This window comes from Saimiri boliviensis, chromosome 6 (genome assembly GCF_048565385.1).
Source record: "Saimiri boliviensis isolate mSaiBol1 chromosome 6, mSaiBol1.pri, whole genome shotgun sequence".
NCBI lineage: Eukaryota > Metazoa > Chordata > Mammalia > Primates > Cebidae > Saimiri > Saimiri boliviensis.
In genome coordinates this window covers 25373657-25393435 of record NC_133454.1, presented here as the reverse complement: position 1 = coordinate 25393435, position 19779 = coordinate 25373657, and the positions used below count along the sequence as shown (strand labels likewise).

The 19779-nt window shown below is 46.6% G+C and overlaps 2 protein-coding genes across 5 annotated transcripts; one reads left to right on the top strand and one right to left on the bottom strand.

The window, feature by feature from the left end:
* Positions 1-1296: 1296 nt before the first annotated feature.
* Positions 1297-13246, bottom strand: ACAD8 (acyl-CoA dehydrogenase family member 8). 2 transcript variants are annotated; one of them, XM_003942952.4, is made up of 11 exons: positions 13035-13244; positions 10355-10455; positions 9743-9912; positions 9019-9128; positions 8564-8640; positions 8041-8178; positions 5914-6049; positions 5721-5818; positions 5223-5375; positions 4523-4625; positions 1297-2125 (listed from the first exon to the last, which is right to left on the bottom strand). In XM_003942952.4, the coding sequence occupies exons 1-11, from the start codon at positions 13141-13143 to the stop codon at positions 2073-2075; spliced, it is 1248 nt and encodes a 415-aa protein (XP_003943001.2). In that variant the 5' UTR covers positions 13144-13244; the 3' UTR covers positions 1297-2072. The 2 variants fall into 2 exon arrangements, with proteins under 2 accessions (XP_003943001.2, XP_074256532.1); XM_074400431.1 differs by lacking the exon at positions 4523-4625 and having other exon boundaries at positions 13035-13246.
* A 101-nt stretch (positions 13247-13347) lies between these two features.
* THYN1 (thymocyte nuclear protein 1) lies at positions 13348-18971 on the top strand. 3 transcript variants are annotated; one of them, XM_010330791.3, is made up of 7 exons: positions 13348-13449; positions 13676-13747; positions 15627-15805; positions 16935-17003; positions 17349-17441; positions 18015-18110; positions 18324-18755. In XM_010330791.3, the coding sequence occupies exons 2-7, from the start codon at positions 13705-13707 to the stop codon at positions 18546-18548; spliced, it is 705 nt and encodes a 234-aa protein (XP_010329093.2). In that variant the 5' UTR covers positions 13348-13449; positions 13676-13704; the 3' UTR covers positions 18549-18755. The 3 variants fall into 3 exon arrangements, with proteins under 3 accessions (XP_010329093.2, XP_010329094.2, XP_074256534.1); XM_010330792.3 differs by having other exon boundaries at positions 13351-13449; positions 13698-13747; XM_074400433.1 differs by adding an exon at positions 18763-18971 and having other exon boundaries at positions 13359-13747; positions 18324-18474.
* Positions 18972-19779: the final 808 nt, after the last annotated feature.

Below are 19779 nucleotides of genomic sequence, written 5' to 3'. Positions count from 1 at the left end.
CTGAGTAGCTGGGATTACAGGCACAAGCCACCATGCCCAGCTAATTTTTTGTATTTTTTTTTTTTTAAGTAGAGATGGGGTTTCACCATGTTGACCAGGATGGTCTCGATCTTTTGACCTCGTAATCCACCCACCTCGGCCTCCCAAAGTGCTGGGATTACAGGCTTGAGCCACCGCGCCCTGCCCATAAAATCTTTTTTTAGAGACAAAGGTCTCACTCTGTCACCCCAGCTGGAGTGCAGTGGCAAGATCGTAGCTCACTGCAGCCTCAAATTCCTGGCCTCATGCAATCCTCCCACCTTAGCCTCCCAAGTAGTTAGGATTTCAGATGCGACCCACCATGCCTGACCACATTCTCATAAAAGCTTAATTTGAATCCCTACCCTCTCTCTGAATCCCTTCCTCCCTTGTCAGTTTTACAGGTTGCCTTCTCAGCTTTATACAGATACATCATTATCTTACAATACAGCTGTCTTAGCTCCTCTCTTAAATAAGGGCTTGGATGGCAGAAATACATTTTAAACTGTAGTATACCCACAGCTTGTCCTCCTGCAGTACCCAAAAGTTCCTTACATGGAGAGTGTGCATTCAAAAAAAAGATAGTATTTGTTGCTGGACACATATTTTGTTCTCTCTAAACACTGGCTGTAGTTAATGTTTTGCACATTTTTTTCTATAGGGATGAGGCGATGGAGTTATATAATGATAAGTTATAACAGGGTCCCCCAGGCTGGGCACAGTGGCTCATGCTTGTAACCCCAGCACTTTGGGAGGCTGAGGTGGGCAGATCATGTGAGGCTGTGAGTTTGAGACCAGCCTGGCCAACATGGCAAAAACCTGTCTCTACTAAAAATACGAAACTTAGCAGGCCATGGTGGCTTATGCCTGTAGTCCCAGCTACTTGGGAGGCTGAGGCATGAATTACATGAACCCAAGAGGCAGAAGTTGCCGTGAACTGAGATCATGCCACTGCATTCCAGCCTGGGCAGCAGAGCAAGACTCTGTCTCAAAAATAACAAAAATAAAAAGCAAACAAACAAAACCAAGGTCTCCTAAAGTCCCCATCTTTGAATCTTACTTTAATTCCTCTTTCATACATCATAAACAATGCTTAGTTTGCAAAGTTATTAATAATTTAAGAAGCCTACTTCTTAAAAGCCAAATTGGACAAGGAGAGATTTTTTATTATTATTCCAAAATCCAGTTAAGTATTTAATCAAACATAATTAAACATTTTTAAATAGTTATAAAGGATTAAAAAGAGAAAATAAAAATCAACTTTAGTAGAGCCAGAGGTGGTGAAGGGAAGATTTTATTTCTCAATGTGTTGATTAAAAATGTTTAAAAAGAGGAATCGCTTCAGAAAAGGAAACAAAAACTCAGAAAAAAAGATACATTCAAAGTATTTATCAGGAATGAGTACCATTCCTAGGCCACAGGCTTCTTAATATGAAACCCAACCAATACTCAAAATCGTAGTCTCAGCCCTTGATATTCAGGCAGTCCAGAAGTAGAAATATATTCGAAATCACAGCTCAGGAGTCTTTCCTAAATACCCATTTTATCATGATTTACATTCAGAGGAGTGCTATTCAGAGAAACCTTCTGCATCTGTAACTATGGCACAGAGAACGACACAGACAGGAGGGCATTCTCCCGTCTCCCCTTCCCACACCTTTGCTGTACAATCACGAAGAGCCTCAGTGAAAGTCCCCAGGCCCATAGAGGAGGGATCCAGTGAACCAGCAAAACGCAGACGAATCAAGATAAAGTGGATCCCAGAAAGGACTTTGGCCTGACAGTGAATCTGCACTTTCTGGCAGAAGGAAAACAAGGTAGTATGTGTTCTTCTGACATTTCTCATCAGGCCAGTTCTTCTGGTTCCACTGGGAATTCTGCTCCAGTCTGGGAGATGCTGCTGCGACCAACACACAGGGTGCAGGTCCTGCCCTGGAGGAGCCCAGCCCTCGGGTCGAATCCACGATTCCTTTGGAACACAGCAGCCCACATGGCACCACTCAACACTGAAGGCAGTCACAGTGAACACCAGGCCACAACAGCGAGTGTGGGTTCTACTCCTGAAGCAGGTTTCTAGAGATCAGCATCCTCATCACTTCATTACTACCTGTAAGAGGGAGGAAGAAGGAAGAACTTCAGAGCAGTGAAGTCTCAGAGTTTGGTAAAGCTCTGACTAGGCTGCTCCAGGTCTAGTTCAGGGTAGTTGCAGATGTAAATTAGAATCACTGCTTTTCTCCTGGGGGAGATGAGATTATCAGAGACTTCTCTACAAAGTACCAAAAAATGTCAAGAAATAATATTTACTTTTTTAAAAACTTCTGATGGTAAAAATGCTTAAACGAAGTTTAAAAAGGCAGAATAAAAACAGTATACATAGTATAATTCTAATTAAAATTTAAAATGTAGCAACAAAGGCATAGTAAAATGCCTAAAAGGGATATACCAAAATAACATTCTGGATGTGGAAACATAAGTGATTTTTTTCTTTTACTTTTTTTTTTTTTTTTTTTTTTTTTTGCTCTGTCACACAGGCTGGAATACAGTGGCTTGATCTTGGCTCACTACAACCTCTGCCTGCCAGGTTCAAGCAATTCTCCTGCCTCAGTCTCCTGAATAGCCAGGATCACAAGCATGAACCACCATGCCTAAGTAAAATTTTTTTTTTTTTTAGATGGAGTCTCACTGTTGCCCAGGTTGGAGTGCAGTGGTGCAATCTCAGCTCACAGCAGCCTCCACCTCCTGGGTTCAAGCAATCCTCCTGCCTCAGCCTCCTGAGTAGCTGGGATTACAGGCGTGCACCACCATGCCCAGCTAATTTTTTATATTTTTAGTAGAGTCAGGGGCTTCACCACGTTGGCCAGGCTGGTCTTGAACTCCTGATCTCACATGATCCACCTCCTTTGGCCTTCCAAAGTGCTGGGATTACAGGCATGAGCCACCATGCCCAGCCAACTTTTTGCATTTTTAGTAGAAATGGGGTTTCGCCATGTTGGCCAGGCTGGCCTCAAGTGATCCACCCACCTCGGCCTCTCAAAGTGCTGGGATTACAGGTGTGAGCCACTGCACCCAGCCTACTTTTCCTAATTTTATAAGGTTTCAACAATAAATACACATTTCTTTGGTAATCAGAAAACTGATATAAAAGAATGAAAACATTTTCCCTGAAAGGAGGGTATCAATTATTTGCTTCATTATTAATGGTGGCCTTTAATGCAAAAAGAAATATAAACTCCCTTGAGGAATCATTTCAAATAAAACATACACTGTAGATTTATCCAACAGTAAAGTCCATGATGAAACAAAGTGATAAAGTGAAGAGTGCCCCAATTCTTCTACAAGTGGATGATGGTGTGGCCTAAAATAAATGTTTCCCGCTTATTACTGCAGGTTTGAGAGAGAGTTGGAATGAAGGCGAAGTTTCCCACGCACATAAAGTTGAGTGAGAAAGCAATTGTAAGAGTAATGAAAGGAAAAAGGCTCTGGGAAATTCAGTTTGAACACTAGCGACTGAGCTCAGAAACATCTTTCTGGAAAGAGGTTTACAGAAGAAAGCAGTAGTCTAACCTTTGGTAGCATGTGACTCAGACATAACACCAGAATGGTGAGTCTCAAAGTATGGTTCTCAGACAAGCTGCAGCAGCCTCACCGATACAAATTCCCGGCCCTACACTAGACCCAGTGGAGCAGATGTTCTGGGGCCGAGGCCCACAAGCTGCATGCCCACGCCCTCCAGGCGATTCCAGCGCAGGCTGGGGTTTGAGAAGACTGCTGTGAAATGGGCTGAGAGGCCCCATCATATAATGTTTCCAGCAAGGCAGCCTCATGTTGCTTCACTGAAGTCACTCAGAGAAGCCTCCGCCCCTCCTGCTTTTCCAAGAGTCGGGTCATTTCCAGACTTCCGCACTGGCCGTAGAGAGTAGAGACAGCCAGGCTCCGAACCTGACCCCAACGGCTTACATGTTCCCTAGACAGAATGTCTGTGACTACCAAGACGATATCCATACACTGATGGTTTATTTTATTGACAAATACGCTAGTAATATAGAGACAGATATTTAGACCACCTGGCTGATAATCAGTTTAGAGCTACTGATAACCACACTGGTTCACATTTGCCCTGTAAATCACTGTTCTTGGATTCCTGAGAACCACATACTCTATAACCTTAGAGAAAAGCTACGGCTGTAGGTTTCAACATGTTTTCTCATCCGTCATCTCAGTTCACCCTTCTCACAAATCTACAGAGGAAAAGAGCAGAAGCAGAACGATCCAATGCCCACCCACTGTGATGAAGCTGAGTCTCTGGACTCCAGGCTAGAGCTGTGCTCGTGCGCCAAGCCCCTGCCAGAGCAGCTCTGTGGAAAGGGAGGAAGGAGAAAGCCTTGAGATAGACAGGGCTTGACAGGACCCTGAGGCCTTGGTGGCATGGGACAGACACACTGGGGAAAGCAGCAATCCTGCCGCCGGTTCTGAAGGGAAGAGAATAACTTCTGGCAATTTTTACCTTCTAGAATCTGGTGGACCCTGGAGTCCCGCATATACTGCTGAACAGCATAATCCTTCAGGTAGCCATAGCCCCCGTGCATCTGTAAGGCCTGGTTGCAGATCTGCAGGGAGACAGGGGCTAGACATCTTGGAGTCTGGGAAGACTGTAAAGAAAGGAGCTTCCCCTTCTACCCCAGCCCACGATCTGGCAGCCTGTGGTAAACTGATGAGACAAAGAACCACAGGCAGCCAAGCTCAAAGAGGGCCTCAACGTTCTGTATGGTCAGAGACAAGGGAAGTTCATCTGCTAAACTTGCCAGTTCCCACCAGACAGGTGACTCAAAGCCCTCAGCCTGTGTCGCTTGTTACCTGCCAGGCAGAAGCTGCCCACGGCCACCCTGTGGAATAAGAAGCTATCAGTGGAGCTCCGCCCCTAACAATGTAAGCATGGCAGAGCACTAAACCAAAGGTGGTTTTCCATCTAGAACACAAGCAAACCACAGTGACATCATCAAGTGTGTAACGGCATGCAGCAGACCTAAAAGCCAGCTATGAGCTCCCACGCAGGCCACTCATGAGTTAATTTATCACCTTAAGCTTAAGGTGATCCTTGTGGCATTCCAGGGAGGCTGGGTTCCAAAGCTGACTCACGCCTCTCAAGACTCCTGGGCCTAGCAGCTGTTCCCTGTCCATCTGGGAGAGCCAAAGGGATCACTTACAGCAAAGCATTCATGTGTAGCAAAGAGCTTGGCCATGGAGCACAAGGCCACTGCATCTTTCCTCTCGTCCTGCAGAGCCACAGCCGCACTGCGGATCATCAGCCGCGAGGCCACCAGCCTTGTTGCCATGTCTGCCAGTGTGAATTGCAAGTACTGCAGCACAGGGAGAAGAGAACAGACAAGACTGAGGGGCTTAGACCGCCGCCTGGTCCAGGAGCCTTGGTAAGACACCTCTGAGGTGCCTTTTCTAAATGATCCAAAGCTTAAAAGGCTCTTGCTGCTTCCACAGAGGAAATTTATTCCTGTATAAATGCTAAGTCCACTTCACTCACCCGACACTTTCATATCGTTAAAGATACCCTGAAAAAAGATGGGATAGAAATAAAGCACAAGCTCTTAAGACAGAGGTGAGACTTATGGAGGGATTTGCTGGCCTCTCTCCTTGAAAATGCGGGCTGCAAATAGTGAAAAGCCATGGGAAGGCAAGGAAGAGATTACCTGTCTACTGGCCAGAGGCTCTCCAAACTGCTTCCGGACATTGAGATGGTCTCGGGTGAGGATGATAGAGGCGTGGGCAGCCCCCAGAGAGCAGGAAGCTGTCAGGGAAGGGCACTGACATTTCAACGGAGCTGGAAAACGGCACGGCCAGTCCCGGCCCGCCACCTCCCTGCCCTTCCCCTTCGTGTCTCACCGATGTTGATCCTCCCTCCGTTCAGTCCTTTCATGGCAATGAGGAAGCCCTGCCCCTCACCCCCAATTCTGTTGGCCACGGGGACAGCACAGTCTTCGAAGATCACTGCTCGTGTTGGCTGCGAGTTCCACCCCACCTGGCAAAAATCAGGGACTGTGTGGCTGCCCAACAATCCAGCAGGTAGGGCAGCCTTCCCTGGAGACAGAAGCCTGTGAGGTATGGGTTTCAGCACCCAAGAATTAGACCCGCAAGAACTTAAAATGAGGAAAAAGAAAAAGTTCAGATTTAAAGGCCTGTCAACAGTCACACAGATACGTTACAGCGAAGCATTTTCTCACTTACTAAGAGAATCTACTTCATCATGTCTACCCTACCTGACTAACCTACAAACACCTCTCATGACTTCTTTTAGGATGGTGGCACAAACTGCCCTCGTTTTCAGGGCCTCTAATTGAGAACACTCTTTTTACAAGAACAGAGACAATATAAGGGCAATCTGGAGCGTTATTTACTTCTAAAGGCCTTAGCAATAGCCACACTTGTCTTTTGAAATGTTCAGTGTTCCTAAAAGATTAATATCGTTACACGGATGGAATAACATGAACTGCCAGCAACACCTGGTCTGGCGTTTAGCTGCAGGGACAGAGAGTCATGTGCTGGCACTTGCTCATGGGAGCGAATCATGTACTTTTTTTTCCCCCTAACTCAGCATTCCACGATATCACAGTGGTGGCCTGAAATCAGCCATGGTGAGAGAATTTATATCATAGAAATTGGCAAACATTACAAGTATGTGTATGTGTGTGTTTGTGTGTGTTTGTGTGTGTGTGTGTCCCCACACCCCCAAAAGAGCTGGTCTAGCAGGACATCTGGCTGTTAGTCATAAGCTCAGAGAAAAGTTTGAATTCTTGAGATATAGTCCATGTCATGCAATTAATTCGCTGCATTTTTCGCCTGTAGACAAATTACCTGATTTCTCTGTGGCCTTTGTTTCCCTGATAATAAAACAAGGGAGTAGGATAGAAAGGCAGCGGAGGCTCTGTCTTTGAACAAAATCTTGCATATAAACAGAAGAGCCCCCACTACACAATCCCCGTCATCTGCTCTCTCAGGTACTCCAAGGCTTCAAATAACTTCAAGGCTTAGGGATCCATTTTGAAACCCAAAAACTATAAAATCTCCCAGTCCCTTTTTGGCTCTGAAAATATTACTGCCTTTACATCATTTCCTTGCTCTTTTTGTTGATAGGATAAACTCCATTTCTAAGCCTTGTATGGAAGGTCTTTCTGCCCTGGAGTTAGTATAGGCTTTGTACACAGCAGAAACCTAGGAAATGGCTGCTGTGTTCCCAAAAAGAAGGGGGTGCTAAAATGCTTAGTGCCTTGGCAGTTACAGAGGATCAGGAAGGATCCTGCAGGAAAACATGGAAACCCGAGGAGAGGGACACTTGGAGGTCATTTCATTACCTGCCTTCTTTCACAAAGTCCTCTGTGTAACAGTACAAACTAACGAGAGATGACACTTTTGAGCATCTGGTCTAAAAAAATCTGAATGGGTCTTGAACCCTTACTACCAATTACAGTTACACAATCACAGATCTGTTCATGGCCTGGCCATGGCGTTTCTTGATCCTGGAAGTGTCTTACTTTTCAAAGCACCTATAGTACCTAAATGTCCTTAGGTTGCTGAAATACCCACAATCATCTCCAATGAGTTTGACTTTATTTTTAATCAAAGAAGAAAAAGGGACCACATGCCTTCCATTACTGAGACTTGTGGTCAACCCCAGGTCTTCTCTACGTGTCTCTTCTTGGAGTAACGAAGTCCACCAACATAAGAAGGTGGATAAGAAATACAGGCCAAAAGTGGAGGCAGGAGAGGTGAGAACACTAAATAACAGGTGGCTTGTGGAACTTACTGGCAACCTCTGTCACTTCCCCGGAGGCCTAGTGTCTAACAATGCCCTACTGTATTTTATATGCTCCTGTTGAAAATCCTAATAGAAGCAATTGCTTCAAAGATAGGATAGCAAGTATGCAAACCTGTTTTCTGAAACGGAGCAGCAGTTGGGCTGGCACAGGGCAGAATCTCCTAACCTGAATTGTTACCTGTCCAACAGCCCCTCACCTTTTTCTCCTTCTTGCCAAAGCTGAGGCCGGGGGTTCCCTTCTCAACGACGACGCATGAAATACCCTTGGGGCCCGGTCCTCCCGTTCGGCACATGACCACATAGATGTCCGATTCGCCAGCACCACTGATGAAGGCCTGCGAGGGTAAAATGGGTACACAAGGACCAGGGAGTGCGTGAGTTCTCGTAGCATCTGGGAACACCACTGGGGTCCGCCTAACAATAAGGTCCAATGACACAGAGATTAAGGAGGGGTACAGGTAGCTGCAGTGACTGAACAATCAGAGATTACGTGCATGAGAGTATTAAAAGGATAGACAAAAGTCAGTAAAATGATCTGGCATAGATCAGGAGAGAGAGAAACAATGAGAATAAAGAGAAATGAGTCAGAGGTTCTCTTCCCAACACATAAACATCCCGTTAACATGGGAGTATTAACCCGTAGATGTGAAGGAACCAGAGGATGTCGGGAGGAAGCTGGGAACCATCTCCAGGGTGCTCTGGGAAGACACATGCTAGTACCTTGGAGCCATTGAGGATGTAATGATCTCCCTGTCTTTTAGCAGAGGTCAGGAGAGAGGCAGCATCACTCCCGCTTCCTGAGAGAGATCAAAAGGCAGCAGAGAGAGGGTGAGAAAGTCAGTGAGGTCAAGGGATCCCAGCACAACTCTAACTCCTAGGAAACATTCCCTGGACAGACACTGCTCAGAGGGTACCACTGCAAAATCCAGGTGGCCAAAGGAACTCCGTACTTGGTGGAAACTGCTCGCACCAGTCAGGCCACTGTCTATCTCCCAACCCACCAGACAGGCCTCCTGGTTCTTGTGACATCAGGTCATAGGACTCGATTACTTCTCGGCCAAATATATGGGTACCTAGTGGCTCAACGTGTCAACAGGCTGGAAGGAGTGATGGGTGATGCCATCTGAGGCGTGCCTCTCTCTCGGCTGTATCTCAGTGCAGTGTGGGAAACCCACCTGGTTCAGTGAGGCAGTAGGAAGCAAACTTCTCCATGGTACAGAGCGGTGGGCAAAATCTGTGCCTCTGTTCCTCATTTCCAAAGCTATCAATCATCCAGGCACACATGCTAATAGGTACACCGAGAAGAAAAGACATCGACAGAAATAATGATGGAAAAGAAAAAAAAAAAAAAAAAAAAGAGGGGGAGAAGGGAAAAGAAAGCAAAGGGCACGACAGCGACGCAGAAGGCGGGGCGGGGGAAAGTCACAACTGGGAAGATGCTTTAAAGGAAAGGGCTGGATTAAAACATGTGCCTGGAACATGGACTACCCAGAGATAACCAGGCCCATGTACTTCTCACCAGGACGTTTGTACTATTTCTAGTCAGGTTACGTAAGCCTCTAAAAATCAAAGCATTATATGTACTTTCTACTAGTACCTTCTATTACTTCCTCAAATCACGGGCAGTTCCATGTTAGGACTGAAACGGGCGAGAGGACCCTGTCCACTCTACTGGAGAAGTCTCCCGGTACCAGCTCAATCTTAAGATTTCCGGGAAGGCTGGCTGACCTGATTCTCTAAGCAATACAAAGGGCAACAGAATCAAGTCCAACAGGCAGCAGCAAACCTAGCGTGTTCCTTGAAGACACTCAGCCTCACAAGATCAATCTTCTTCCTATGAATCTCAACTCTCAGTCACCCATGTGCACTTCATTGTGCTTTCCAAGCCTGGGCACTCACTTGTGGATGCTTATATAGGCTGTGGTGCTGGTGCAGCCTGTAGCCAAGGCTTCAAAAATGACCGAGGTATCAAGCCGTGACAGTCCAGACCCACCCACATCTGTTCGGACATAGACCCCTCCGAAGCCTAGCTGGGCTGCCTTCCGCATCACATCCACGGGGAACAGCTCCTATATACAAAAGAGAGCAAGGTCATCAGCAACTGATTCAGAGACGGCTTTCCTTTTAGAGGGTACAGTGAGGAGATCAGGATGCTTACACGTAAGTGAGCATATGGATTCTCTTAATATGCCTGTTTGTCTTCTTACACTGGTTATCAGTTAACACGGGTCCTGTAAGGACTGTTTTTCTGACATTATGAAGTTTCTTTTTATTACCTATAGAAATGTCTTAGCTTTATGTCCAAATCTTCGTTCAACTAACAGAAAAAAAGCTATGTGCAAGATGATCAGGATGGTTTTCTAGGAAAGGAATCATCCACTGCCGGTATTCTCACTTGTGGCAAGAGTTGGTAGGTGGAGGAGACATTGAACAATTAGATTATCAGGAGACAATGATAAAGGTCTACCCGAGACATCTGTTAGAACGTCTAAGCACAAGAAAAACTCCTACCTTCTGGTCCCACTCTGCCATATTTGGAGCCATCTCCTGGGCAGCAAAGTCAAAGGCCACTTTTTGAAATTCTTTCTGCTCTTCATTAAGTCCCATGGAAGCTGTGGGCAGGATTGCGTATACTGAGTTCTAGGACAGGGTCAGGGAAGTGCGGCCAGCAAGAATCACATGAAGCTGTGAAAGTGGATCTACTATAGTGTTTCGCATCCACAGTACAGCTTTAACAGCTAGCGAACGGCATCTTCTATCATGGCTCCACTTGTCATATGGAGAAAGGACAGTTCTAACACACATCCAGATCAACCTAGAACAGGATGAAGGATTTCCAGACATCTCTTATCCTAGCCACTTGGTAAAATGTAGTTGTAGACCTAGAGCTCGAGGTCACAGTGCTAAAACTTTGATCATTGTAAGTGCCACTAAGGAGCGTTATGGGAAGACTGTGGAGACACACTTGACAATAATTTTCTTCAGTGCCTACAAAAGAACGCAAGTGCAGGTGCCAGAGTCTGTTCCTTGGGGCAAATGTGGCCATCAGTAATGTCTGGCTATGTGAGCCTGGAGAGAACACTTCCGTCTGTGATCAGTACTCTCATTAAAATGGGAAAGTCAGAAATGAATAGTTTTGAGGATTAAAAATTAGACTGCCTTGAAAAGCTCAGAGCAGAAAACTACGATAGGTATTCCTCTCAGGAACAGAATTAGGGATAAACAATTCATGGTTCTCTGACTGGGGTCAGGCCATTTCTTTACCCAGTTTTGTATAAGGGTTGCTGTAGACCATGGCTCAAAGATCACTCCCTAAAGAATGTGTATTGGGTGTTTACTACATAGCAGTGCTGGGGTTACACAAATAAATATGGTCCAGCCGCACTGTGGTTCACGCCAGTAATCCCAGCCCTTGGGGAGGCCAAGGCGGGCAGATCACTTGAGGTCAGGAGTTTGAGACCAGCTTGGCCAACATGGTAAAACCCCATCTGTACTAAAAATACAAAAATTAGCCAGGCATGGTGGCACGCGCCTGTAATCCCAGCTACTCAGGAGGTTGAGGCAAAGAATTGCTTGAACCTGGAAGGCAGAAGTTGCATTGAGTCGAGATCGCACCACTGCACTTCAGCATGGGTGACAGAGCCAGCCTCCATATTTAAATAAATAAATAAATAAATAAAATCCATTCACACAAGATGACATAAATGGTAATAATGCAAATACTTTATTTCAGTCCTAGCAAGAACTCATTAAATGTTAACAATTATTCTTTTGTAAATGGCTACTTCCTAAAACAAATGGTTCAAGGAACCACAGGCTTAAGAAATAAATCCTGGCCGGGCGTGGTGGCTCATGCCTGTAATCTCAGCACTTTGGGAGGCAAAGGTGGGTGGACCACCTGAGGTTAGGAGTTCAAGACCAGCCTGGCCAATATGGTGAAACCCTGTTGGGTTTTTTGTTTTTTTTTTAAAAAAAGAAAGAAAGAAAGAAAATCCTGAGTTGCATTCTATAGCAGAAAATGGTTTAATGCAAATCATATGCATAAGTAAACACAACCTAAGTTCCTAGAAGGAAATACACTACAAAAAAACAAACAAACACCACCCCTCATGAACTTTGCTAGTTCCTGGCAGAGTTAGAGATGCCAGTACATAAACACTAAAAAGATGAAGCTAAATAGAAAAACAGCCCAAATAAAATGGGAAAAGCCTTCTACTGCAGAGCAATTCAAGTGTAAGCAAGATGCAAGCAACAACAAAATCCACCTCTAAATTATTCTTTACCTGCTTTGGTATCAACCAGAGTGATCTGGGTTATCAAATTCTACGTGTTAGGACAGGGCAGCACCTCTTGAAGGAGTTTTAGGACATTGAGAAGAAAACACTATTCTATGCCTTAGTGTACTTTATAGATCTGATGGCTAAGGGATGTATTCTGTTGCAAAGAAAACTGTCATTTATTTAAAATAAATTTTAAACTGTTTCAGAAGAAAAAAGTGTTTATAAAGGTGCTTGGCGGAGAAGTCACAAACTGGCCAGGTTCCTTCAGTTCCCTGCTGGGTCCCCACCACTCCTTGTTACATCCGAATTATTTATCGGTTAGAGCCTACAGACACTCAGGTTTGTCGGCTGCGGTAGTTCGCCACTTGCAGTCGTAATTATTTTTCCTGGATGAGTTTCAATAATAATTATTTTTCCTGGATGAGTAAATGTGTCGTCTAGCCGGAAGCATTGTGATACCAAATCTTTCTGTGTGAGCAAATCTCGTATGCCCTGCCACCATCAGCACTCAGCCAGCTGCTTACATTCTCATTCCCTTTTTGATCCACCGTTAGGATTTTAAAAACCAACCAACCCAGCAACAACAAAGTCCCATGTTTCTTCACTTCTCTAAGCATCCGAGGGTGAAAGGCCGGAGGAGGACCCGGGCTAGGGGTGACGGGCCGGAGGGGAACCCGGGCGGAGACCACGGGCCGGAGAAGGACCAGGGCTTGGGTGAGGAGTCGGAGAAGGACCCGGGAGGGGGTGACAGGCCGGAGGAGGACCTGGATGGTGGTGACTGACCGGAACGGGACGCTGGGCCGGGGTTGACGGGCCGGAGCGGGGAGCCGGGCCGGGGTGACTGAATAGAGCGGTGAGACCGCGGACCCTCGCGGACACCTGTCCTCCCGCCCCCGGCAAGCGATCCTTACGGTCGATGCAGGAGGTCAAGCTCCGGTGGCCGGTGTGGACGAGGGCCCAGAGACCGCCAGGCAGACAGCCGAGGCGTGCCCCGAGGCACCTGCAGCCGCTCCCCAGCATAGCTGCCGCCGCTCACTGTCCAGCTGAGTGCCAGAGCGCCTTTGACCGCCGCTACATTCGCAGTGGCAGGACCTGCGACCCGGCAACGCCTGCCCCACTGCACCCTGGGGGTTGTAGTCCTCCCACAAGCCCTCACGATTCAGTTCCCAGACGGTATCCCGAGGGACCAGGACCACAACTCCCAGAAGTCCCCGGGATCTCGGCACCACAGTGACGCAGAGCCCACCGAGCGCCGCGGGATCGCGCTGCACAGCCTCCGGCGTCGGGCGGGCGGCGGCGAAGTCTGCAGGGCGGCGGGTTTGTGTGGTGAGAGAGGGGTGCGTGGGCGAGAAGGACCAAGGAAAGAACCGAGCAGAGTTCAGGGGCGGGTTACGCGAGGTGGAAATGGCGCAGATAACGGAGGGAAGGATTTGAAGGAAAGACAGGCATCTTTCGCGCAAGCTGTGGACTCTAGGCTGCCTCTAGCTGCCTCCATCTCGCTCTGCGTGGGTTTTGGGGATATGAGCATTCCTTGTATCTCCGTTGATTCCAGAGCCTTCCGCACTTCCCTGCAGGGAGACCATGTCGAGACCCCGGAAGAGGCTGTCTGAGACTTCAGGCCCAGGTGAGCTGCCCCTAGGCTGCACGAGGCAGCCCGAGAAAGAACGTTTTGTGATTTTTTTATTCCATTTTTGGAGATGGAGTCTCTGTGTCACCCAGGCTGGAGTGCAGCGGCGTGGCCTCGGCTCGCTGCAGCCTCTGCCTCCCGGGTTCAGGCGATTCTCCCGCCTGTCTCCCTAGTAGTTGGGACCACAGGCGCGTGCCACCACCCCCAGCTAGTTTTTGTGTTTTTAGTAGAGACGGGGTTTCGCTATGCTGGCCAGGCTGGCCTCGAATTCCTGACTTCATGATCCGCCCCCCTCGGTCTCCCAAAGTACTGGGACACGAGCGTGAGCCACCGCGCCCGGCCCCACTCTCCCCATCTTCTTTACTCGTCTCACCAAGCTCCTACGTCGAGTTCCTTTTGCTTGTTTTATTTATGAAGGCTATTGGCTATTGCAAATACTGGGTGGCGTGCTAAAGTAATGAATATACAGCGCCTGCTCGCGGGTAAACTGCAAACAGATGGGAGGGGTTTCGGGAGAATGGATTCTTAAGGTTATAGACGGAGGAATCACAGGGAAGGCGTCGAAAAGAAGTGGAGTTTGAGACCAGCCTTGAAAAATGGGAGACTTTCCACGGGCAAAGGTGTAGTACTAAGAAAACGTGTCGTTTTTATAATCACAAAGATGGATGGCCTTCTAAGTGGATGGAGGAGGAACATTGGAAAGTACCTCTTTGGGGAATGACGGGTTCCAGATGTACTACAGCACATTGCAGTTATTTAACAATAGGTGGTGTTTGCAGTGTGCCGGTGACTCTTAAGGGGCCGCTACAAAGCTAGGTTAGAAAGGTATGCTGGGTTCAGAGCATTAGACGTCCATAAGTGGTATTTAATGACAATTGATATAGGGACTTTGACTAAATTCCGAGGCAGTATAGTACAGTCATTAAGTAGCTTCAGATAGACCTCATATCTTGATTCCACCATTACTGGATGTGTGATCTGGAGGACACCTCCAAGAGGAAGAGTAGAACATAATCATAGGTTATGTAGATTAACCAAGTTAGGGCTAGGGTAACACATAGACCTTGGGTCTTGTCATATAATAACCTAACGACTTAGCTACTGAATGCCTACTGTGTTCCAGGCACACTGTCTTAGGATGAAATCGAATCATCACCATATCTACAATGTCCTGAATGAACTGTTTCTTTCAACTTTTATTGGCACCTTCAAGGAGCAGAAAGGACAGGCCATGAGCCACAGTGAGCAAGAAGGAAAGAAGTATGAGATGAGGATAATACTGGCTTTTATTGAGCACTTACTGTAATACGAGGCATTGTCTAGGCCCTTTGTATTCTCATTTAAGCTTGAAAAGTTTCAGGTAGCTGCACCGTTTCCTCTTTCCTATGCAAAGGCATAGAAGAGAGAGGGAGGAAAGGAAAACATTTATTGACTACTGTCAGGACCTTTAATCCTGAACAACCCTGTAAGGCAGGCGTCCCCAAACTGCGGCCCCCTGAGGCCATTTATCCAGCCCCCTGCCGCACTTCAGGAAGGGGCACCTCTTTCACTGGTGGTCAGTGAGAGGAGCACAGTATGTGGCGGCCCTCCAGCGGTCTGAGGGACAGGGAACTGGCCCCCTGTGTAAAAAGTTTGGGGACGCCTGCTGTAAGGTGTTCTTATCCTATTGAGTAGACAGCCCAGAAGATATCCTGTCAGGTAGGCATTCTTGTCCAATTTTTATAGATAAGGAAAGCTAATGATAAGATTAAGGTCCCACAGCTGGTAATGGATCCATGATTTGAATCCAAGTCCGACTCCAAAGTGTAAGCTTTTTCCATCATGAAACATTGCCTCTAAGAAGCATCATCTTTTCTTTCTGCTTCTCCTGTTGCAGGCAAGGGGCTATCAGGAAAACGCACCAAAACTGGGGACTCAGGTGAGGCCTTAGATAAAGGGGAGGAGTCCGACCCTCAGAAGACCTCAGCCACCAAACACTGTGTGAAGAAGCCAAGCAGCTGCTGGCTGATGAAGTCAGAGCCAGAGAGCCGGCTCGAGAAAGGTGTAGATGTGAAGGTGAGACCCTGGACCTGTCTCCAGTCCTTTCATGCTGTTTTTTAAATGAGAAGTGAATATGGGACACCATAGGGTTCCATCCCCAGCTTCTTATCTTTGAAGGGTGGGAAAAGGTAAAAATGAATAAAATTGGCTGGGCATGGTGGCTCACGCATGTAATCCCAGCCCTTTGGGAGGCTGGGAGGTTGAGGCGGGTCGATCACGAGGTCAGGAGATAGAGACCATCCTAGCCAACACGGTGAAAGCCTGTCTCTGCTAAAATACAAAAACCTAGCCGAGAATGTTGGTGTGCACCTGTAGTCCCAGCTACTCGGGAGGCTAAGGCAGGGGAATTGCTTGAACTCGGGAGGCGGAGGTGGCAGTGAGCCGAGACTGTGCCACTGCACTCCAGCCTGGTAACAGAGCAAGACTCCGTCGTCTCAAAGTCAGTAACTAAGTAAATAAATAAATAAAGTCAGCAGAGTTTATCATCATCAACTGTTTTGTGAATCCTATCTATCTAGGCCAAAGGTTGGCCAACCTTTGCTACAAACGCCAGATAGTAAATTTTGTAGGCTTGTGGGTGTTAGTCTCTGTTGCAACCCTGCCCTTGTAGCAAGAGAGTGGCCAGAGATAATACATAAACAGCTGTGGTTGTTTTCAAGTACAATTTATTCACAAAATCCAGCATGGGGTTAGATTTGCCCTGAAGGCTATAGTTTGCCACCTCAATCCTAGTTTACCTTTCTCTGCCCATCTGCCATGCTCCTAGGTGTCTCCCTGTCAACAGCTGGTGTGTATTTCAGGGAATTTAATACAGCCTGGGAAAAATATAAGCAGAAATATTATAGAAGAAATGTATAATAAAGTGCAATGCAAGTAACCAGCAGATGACTTTGTCTAGATTTATCTATTCAACTAATGGATATCCATTCAACTAATTAGGAGGATAATTAGCAAGGATAACAAGGTAACACAAGGCTTATTTATATTTACTCAACAAGTGTCTCTGTGCAGCCACTTCCCAGTAAAGACTCACTTCCTCTACAGCCAGTGGCCCCTCTCACTGTAGGGGGAGGAACTGTCTGCTTCAATATATGCTTACCAGCTGGCCACGGATTAATGATTGACTTTATTTCCTCTTGCCTAGTTCAGCATTGAGGATCTCAAAGCCCAGCCCAAGCAGACAACATGCTGGGATGGTGTTCGTAACTACCAGGTAAGAGGGTAAGGAGCAGGCTCACTAAGACCCAGGTGGGATGAATGCCTGCCTCTAGTAGCAGAACCTCTTGGCCTACGTTTTTTTTTTTTTCAGAACCAAACCTGATAATGTATTAAAAATGCCTTAAGTACTCTGCATGAAATTTGCAATTGGCCTGCGTTCTGGCCAGTGTAATGGTAAAAGTATGGGTGTCCTGGCAAAGGGGAAGGACTTTCTAATGAACTGGGGAGAAGTTGCGAACAAGAAAAACCCATCTAATAAAAGCAGACGTCATTTCTGCTAAAAGCTAGTACTTTCCAGCTCGTGGGGAGGATCATTCTTGTTTCTTCTCCCCTGAGACAGGCTCGAAACTTCCTTAGAGCCATGAAGCTGGGAGAAGAAGCCTTCTTCTACCATAGCAACTGCAAAGAGCCAGGCATTGCAGGACTTATGAAGGTTAGTTGGACAGGTTTTGGTCTGAATCCTTTTCCCTCCAAGGAGACTGACTTAAGTCAATATAAAGGGATACATGTTAAATAGGTAACAAAAAAGTACACTCCCCCTAGCCCACCCTCCTTGCCACAGAATAGGGAAAAACTGCCCTGGCCCATTCCTATATGACAACAACTCAAACAAAGTAGGCCTTCGTTTCAGGTCCCACTAGCACAGACTTCACTCCACGTCTTGTCTTGATCTCACTCGAAAACAGGCCTGATAGTAGCTCCTCCAAGCTTAACAGGATAAAATTATTAACTGTGCAGGTGGGAAAAACACAGTGGTACCAGTAATAACCTTTGCCATTTGTTTTTAGAGCTTGTTTCTAAAAGACTTTTGTAAAAACAGAGTTGATTTCCTAGACTATGTATTAGGCTATATATTATTTCCAGATATCTGAGCCTCCATTGGCCCTATAGCAAGGCAGATGGGGTAAGAATGTGAAGGGTCAGAAATGAAAGTTGTATATGGATTAAAGATTGGCTGTGGAGCTGACTGCAGGCAAATGATAAGAAACTTTTGTTTTGGTTTCAGATTGTGAAAGAGGCTTACCCAGACCACACACAGTTTGAAAAAAACGATCCCCATTATGACCCATCCAGCAAAGAGGACAATCCTAAGTGGTCCATGGTAAAGACTGTGCTTCCTGTTCATGACAGAGGAAGGATGAACAAGGGGAGGAAGATGGTTGGGGTGACTGTAGGTCAAGGTACACAGCCCAGCACTTACTCAGATGAGGTGATGCTGACGTTGGAGTTAGGAACTTCCTGCAGGCAGTTAAAAACACGGCAGGCAGAGTCTCACTAGACATATCTTTCTGTCATGTACACTCTTGTCACATAGGTGGATGTGCAGTTTGTTCGGATGATGAAGCGTTTCATTCCCCTGGCTGAGCTCAAATCCTATCATCAAGCTCACAAAGCTTCTGGTGGCCCCTTAAAAAATATGGTTCTCTTCACTCGCCAGAGATTATCAATTCAGCCCCTGACTCAAGGTAAGAGTGGGCCCTCTCCTTTATTATCCATATACCAGGATGACCTCCTGAATTCCCATTTACTAGCTGATTAAACTTGGGCATGGCATTTCACCTTTCTCAGTCAGCATCCTCACCTGCAGCATCCATGAGGGAGGGAATGTGACCTGAGTCACAGGGCTTTGCACCTGGTAAATAGTTTTGAATGACTGCTCGCCTTAGTACCATGTAAAAGTGCCTGGCATAACTTCCCTGTTCAGGAAGAGACATAAAGACCCAATTCTTCCCCTTTTCCCTTGCTTTTTGTAGAAGAGTTTGATTTTATTTTGAGCCTGGAAAAAAAGGAACCAAGTTAAGTGAGATACTACTGTTGGAATGGGCATGATAACTCCAAGGAAGTCAAGCATTTTTCAGAGAAAAGAAGGTGTGAGAGGGCTTGCTTGTTATGCTCACCTGGGCTTGTGTACCTAGTGGTTTTTGTGTACTTTTTTCAATAAAATAATATCAAAGTTGATAAAGTTTTCTGCTAAAACTGCACTCAGTACAGTGGAATTCTCCCCACTGCATACCTCTTACCTCCAAGCGGGTTCCTTTGGCTGCTCCAAGATGCAGGGCTGCCTCTGCCGTCTTTCTATACCATCACTAGTAGTTCTGTAGCAAATAGCAGGATATACAGCTGAGACCTCCCCCGCCCCCCCCCCCCCCCCGCAGTCTGGTAACTCCCACTGGAATGGACTTTTGTCTTTCTACACCAGCCTTGCTCACCTGCCCCTTAACATCATCTGGGTCCCATAGAGGATTAAACCATCCCATGAGCAGTTCTGGACAAACTGCCAGATACGGGTAAGAACTGAATTCATTTCTCAGCCATGTGCTTTGTCTCAAACAGGTGGTAAATAAAGTATTCATCAGGCTGAGCGTGGTGGCTCACTCCTGTAATCCCAGCACTTTGGGAGGCTGAGACAGGCAGATCACCTGAGGTCAGAAGTTCGAGACCAGCCTGGCCAACATGGAGAAACCCTGTCTCTACTAAAAAATACAAAAATTAGCCGGGCGCGGTGGCAAGGACCTGTAATCCCAGCTACTCGCAAGGCTGAAGCAGGAGAATCGCTTGAACCTAGGAAAAGGAGGTTTCAGTGAGCCGAGATTGTGCCATTGCACTCTAGCCTGGGAGACAGAGCGAGACTCTGTCTTAAATAAATATTCATCATTTTTTACCAGGGGCTATACAGTGAGAGCACAGGCACTATGTTGGGAAATCAGGGTAGGTATCTGTCTTTCCCTGAGTGTCAGAAATGGGACTGTGTAAGACAGAAGAGATCACAG